This window comes from Carya illinoinensis, chromosome 15 (genome assembly GCF_018687715.1).
Source record: "Carya illinoinensis cultivar Pawnee chromosome 15, C.illinoinensisPawnee_v1, whole genome shotgun sequence".
In the NCBI taxonomy this organism is placed as follows: Eukaryota; Viridiplantae; Streptophyta; class Magnoliopsida; order Fagales; family Juglandaceae; genus Carya; species Carya illinoinensis.
The window spans coordinates 46,020,767-46,026,766 of record NC_056766.1 but is presented as its reverse complement, the minus strand read 5'-3'; the positions used below and the strand labels follow the sequence as shown (position 1 = coordinate 46,026,766).

The window sequence follows — 6,000 nt, the reverse complement described above, 5'->3', positions numbered from 1 at the left end:
CCATCAAGGGAGGAGACCATTTCATCATACTTATATCTTTTACTTTTGAGTACTTTTACAAATTGCTTGTGATCACAACCCATTGCAATGGATGATCTATCCATACACATTCATTCCATATATGGATTTCATTATTTGAAGGAAGACATTTTCATTTTTTATAAATTACAAAATTTATGGTCACAATCTATATATAACTTGGATTGTGAGCGAATCCCAACAACTTCTAATTCCAAGATGGATTTATTCGATTTGAAACTCAAACATAATACACATAGTTCAGACATATTAGAAAATTTATGGAGGTCACAATCTATATATAACTTGGATTGTGAGCGAATCCCAACAACAATTCTGATTCCAAGATGGATTTATTCAATTTGAAACTCAAACTTAATACACATAGTTTAACATAATACACGTAGTACAAACATATGTAAGTTTTACATAATATACATAGTACAGACATATGCAATGGAACAACAACAGAGCATAAAATAAATTTAAAAAAAAAACTGCTCATGACAATCTGAGGACTCCCAGTTTTATTGAAAAGCCAATACTAAGCTAAATGATGTGCAAACATGGCTCAATCATCACTCCATCAGATACGCTTTCATCAAGAAGACAAGGGTGGAGGTGAATCCAGAGTATTTGAGGAGTTGACATTTGAATTATCAGATTTTAACTGTATCATAATTACGAAGACTGTGATCAAGATGGAAAAGCATGTGTTGAGTAATCTGAGTGATCTAGTGAAATTCAGCTTGGTGAGAAGATGACGAACTCGAACTCTGATTTTGTAGTGTTCATAATGACGGTTGATATTTTTGATTTCCTTGGTCATGTAGCAATACTCTTCATTAATATTGAACACTAGCCCTTTAGTAAGTTTGTTGAAAAGATTTGCCACCTCCTCGTCTCTACCCATTGCATGTTCGATAATCCCAGCATCACAAAGAATCTTGACATCTTGGACCGTATCCACTATGCTATCTAAGAACAATGCAAGACAGCAAAAATATGGAGCTACATCGCAGTTGTTTTGTTCATAGGCTATCAAGTTCTTGAACATAGGGCTAGTGCTATCATCGATGACCATAGTTGGAATATTTAACGTCTTGTGTGTAAGATTTATGTTGAGAATGCTACCAGATGTTTTTTTGAACTTAATACCAGCATAACTAAGTGTTTTGGCATTATGCACCCAACCTTTCCCAGGAAGCCTAAGATCACTCTTTGCAGGCTGCTGTGGGTATATGTTATTCCCTGAAATCAAGGTAGAGTGAAACAAAGCTAATAGATGTATATACCCACCATTGGCATGCTTGTTCAACATCCCTTCATCAAATTTGTCCTTCCCAGGTCTCAAGGGTTCAAAAAACCTAAGAGCAAGCGTAATCAGAGTTGCCTCGCCCATCAAGGCAGTAAGTTCAAAAATCTCCTTCAGCACAAACATAGGGAGTTGGTTCTCAAGCAAAAGTAAATCACGAGAGATATTTGTCCGCGTCCAACGTGTTTTGAAAAAGGGCCCCCCCACATATTTTTTCTGCAAGAAGTCAAGAAATATAATTGTGATCAGTGTGCATGCCTTCATGTGATCATAATTACTAAAGGAAAATTAGAATGTATAACTAATTAATACCTCATAGAAACGCAGGAGTTCTACAATGAAGCAACCGTCGAGGACCATCATCTGCACAAAATCATCAGGTTCTATAGCCTGAAAGTCATATGCATAGAATTCTCTGGTCTTTTTCTCCAATTTTCTCATGGCATTTTTAAGGCTTTCTTCAAGGATAGGTTGCCATGTTCGGTTTCGAATCAGGTGATCCAGAAACCGCTGCTTTTGAGTTTGCATAGCTCGTAGACTTGGTTCATTATGATGAAAGGGACCAATGGAGACAATCATGGGGACGTAAGGCTCTTTGTCGACTTTGAACATAGGTACAGGAATCTTCAATGTCGACCATCCTGATCCATTGATGATAACAGGCTCTTGTCTCTCATTATCGTTGATTTGGATAGCATGCTCAGGAATAACTAATTGTCTCTCTTCATAATTTGGATTGTCATCCTCTTCTCTACCAATGCCAGAATTAACAGCTACTTCTTCTTGACCAATATTGCTAAAAGTTGGGTTGAAAACTACATCTGAAGTACTGCCATAATTTGATTGTTGGTTGCTGGTTTCAAATTCCTGTCCCTCATTTTCCATTTCTTTCAACAGCTAGCACTTTCAGTTCTTCTTCATTATTACGAAAATGTTGAAACTTAGTTCACAATAGTTGTCTGATCAGTAGTACCATAAATAGAGAACTTATAATCACAATGTGCTGAGATTTTGATTAAGACAATATATAGAAACTTAATGATCGTGATCGATGTAAATACATGAGGTTGAGATCCACAATGCTAGGCCGAGAAGTACTAGATATATAATTTACTCAAATAAAATGTTGTGGAATGAGTTTTAATCAGAAAGTAAAATTTTTTATCTAATTCGACCTCGTTTAGTTACACAAATCATTTCATTTCATCTAATCATTAAATTTTTCTTAAATTTTCACACAAAATATTATAAACAATTCAACCTTTTTAAATCTCAAAATAAAAAATATATTCCAACAATATTTTATTCAACTTTTAACTTTATCCGATCTCATCTTATTTATATAACCAAATGATGCCTAATTAAATATGAGTAATTCTACTCTATTGCCCAACCACATGCCCTACAGGCTAAATGCCATTTTCTATTTTTTTTTCTTTTTCTTCATCATAATTTTTAAACATATTTAAATATTTTTTAAAAATAAAAAAATACATCAATACACTAATATTCACTTTCTTTACCATTAAATAAAAAAATAATTAAAAAAATAAAAAACATGAGCGGTCAAAATGAGGCAAGGGCAAATTCGTGGGGGTACACTAGCATTTTCCATTAAATATACCTACTCAGTAGAAAATTGGAAGAAAAAACATTCATTCATATTTAATTAACTATATATTTGAAATGGGAATTTACGTATATTTAAATGTATCATTGATTATATTTAAATAAATTGAAATTATTATGTTTAATTATATATATGTTATAGACCATAATTTGGTTTCAAAAGTTTAATTAGATGAGTAGTTAATATATAAGATATATATATATATTTAGAATTATTTTATTTTAAAACTTTTACACTACACACCATCCACGTGGTATAAAATTTATGATTTCATAATATTATTAAAAATATCGTAGTGTAGCCCTCTCTGTATAAAATTATGAACCCTAATTTCAAATATTGGTTCCATATATATATATGTATGTATCAGCCCAAACATCAAAATTATCAACCGAGCTGAAAAAAAGGATGTATTCTATTTTACATCAAGCAAAATATCATGATGTGGAGTGGTACTGACCCTCGACATAACAACTTGCTGAGGTAATTAAGAACAAATTAACAAGCATCAGTACGTACGTACCTCCAGAAACCAACCACCGATCGAACTGTCCGTCAAGTGCAGATCATTCTGGTTGGTCTGTTTTCTGGAAATTCGCTTATATAATTTAATTACCTTCTAACCATGCATGTAGTACGACATCTGAATATAGCCAACTATTAGTTATTACTAAGAACTAATAAAATATGTCCAAAAAAAAAAGAACTAATAAAATAATAATAATAATAATTATATTGGATAATGCATGGACATCAAGTTTACATAATTATAAGAAGACAAAAATAGCAAACAAAGTACGTACGTACAATGTTCATAATATATAATATATATATATATATATTCTTTAAAAATGTACAATTCATTCATGCATGGAGATTTTGAAACATGGATCAATTAGTAGAACAAAGGGCGATCGATTGAACCTGCAGAGATAACAGACCTGAGGTACGACGTTTTTTCAGAGATTGGTGATGATCAAAGAGAAAGAATAGTAGAACAAAATTGATCAAAGCTAATCATGATGTATATATGTGCAGATATAATTACTGAGCGGAGATTAAATAAAATAAATCATGAGATTAAAGCAAGTAGCTTACTGCTGAACTTAATTAAGATCAGAAGATCATGTGCGTACGTACCATATATGCAATCGCCATTAACGTTTGTTGGGATTGATCTCTGTGATAGCTCTCCCACTCTCCCCCCTTTGATCTTAAAGACCCAAAATTTCAGCAAGTGGAAGGAGCTTCGATTCAGGGGAGGTCGTATTTGCTCGTCATTTAGAACCACATATATATTATAAGGGTATCTTTTTATTCATGTCTTCTCACTTTACTTGCTAATTATCTCGATGCTTTATAAGTTGACCTAAAACAAAAGGACGAGAGACATCCATTTCTTCGCTATATATGTTGACCATTATCTATATATGTTAGTTAATTAGGGGTATAATTAATAATTATGAAAGAATATTTCTTCCGTACCATTAATTTCGTCCTCCTCCTGCATGTAATTAATTACGGACATATATCTTAAAATTCGTTTAAAATAATAAAAACTCCTTTTAAAATAAAAATACCGACCCAAATCAAATATTTTATTGGCTATTGATTAATAATGAAAAGCAAGATCAAATGATACACAGATTAATTCTACAATAAAAATGAGCATTCATGACAAGCAACTAATTACAATGAGAATAACTATTTGTAATGAAAATAGATTCATTTTAATAAAAAATAATCATTTTAATAAGAATTAATTAACCAGAAATAAACAATTTTCTTATAATATTTATAAGTGCTTAATTTTAACTTTCTTCGGAACTAGTCCAACGAGGACCGTTTCAAATGACTATTCAAAATGCGTCGACATTGCTTTCATTAGATGCTTAAATATTATATATAATATGCTCAATTGAGACAATAATTAAAGATATAATAGTAATATGTTATCGAGTCATGATCTCGCAATTATATATGTTGTATTATATGCAATATGATATTCTTGTAGTGTATTATATGTTACTAAAGGCTTAAAAAAAAAGGAGGTTATAGGTTTCTCAACAGTGCTAAGTTTTAAGCTAGGAAGATATATACCATGCATGCAATTGTCCCCAAGAGTTTTAGGGGATGTTTCGTGAATGAGATGATTAGATGAAAAAATCTGTGAATAGTAGTGAAATGGTTTGAATTATGAGATTTTAGAAAAAGAGAAAAAAAGTTAAATAAAAATATTATAAAGTTAAAATATTGTTAAAATATAATTTTTGTTTTGAAATTTGAAAAAATTGAATGGTTTTTTATGTTTTATTTGAAAATTTGAAAAAATTGTCATGATTAGATAATTATAAGATGGAAAATTTAAAAATTTGAAATTCAAAAATATATGTTTTAATGGTATTTAGATGTTGAGATATGATGAGATGAGATGAAAGCAAGCCATCTCAACATCCAAACAACCTCTTAGGGTGCATGGTTTTAAAATTAGTAATAATTATTCTTTGTTAATTGTAGTCAAAAGCAGCAGGTAGCTAGTGTTAGTTGACTTTATTTTTAAAGTTTCGATCCTGTTCACAAGGATCAAATTAATCATGTTAAATGTTAAGGTAGGTAGGAGGGATATATATGTAATTAACAATTCCAATACTGGAATTCTATTTGCTGGCTGGAAAAATTATAAAGTATATAAGAAAACATGTTGAATAATATATATATATATATGATCATCCCAATAATCTAGTTGGCTTGTATCTTCTATATATGAAGCATCTTATATACACATCGTATTTTATTAATGAAATTAATATATTAGTGTATGTATATACACACACACAAGCGAGATCATATATCTATCTATAGGTGGAGGGCTTTAGGATTTTCAAAGATTCCAATTTCAGTCGTAGGTCAGTTTGAAATTAACTTCTTAATTTCTTCCCCCATGCATGCTTCACATGATCATTTCTTTGCATTATCCATCTGATCTTTTGTTCAAATATTTTTACAACCATCTTTGTCACTAACATTAAAAACAGAC

General features: G+C 30.9%; 1 protein-coding gene across 1 annotated transcript; it reads right to left on the bottom strand.

Moving 5' to 3' along the window:
* Positions 1–619: 619 nt before the first annotated feature.
* Positions 620–2,218, bottom strand: LOC122297050 (putative UPF0481 protein At3g02645). Its single transcript, XM_043106839.1, has 2 exons — positions 1,646–2,218; positions 620–1,549 (listed from the first exon to the last, which is right to left on the bottom strand). The coding sequence occupies exons 1-2, from the start codon at positions 2,216–2,218 to the stop codon at positions 620–622; spliced, it is 1,503 nt and encodes a 500-aa protein (XP_042962773.1).
* Positions 2,219–6,000: the final 3,782 nt, after the last annotated feature.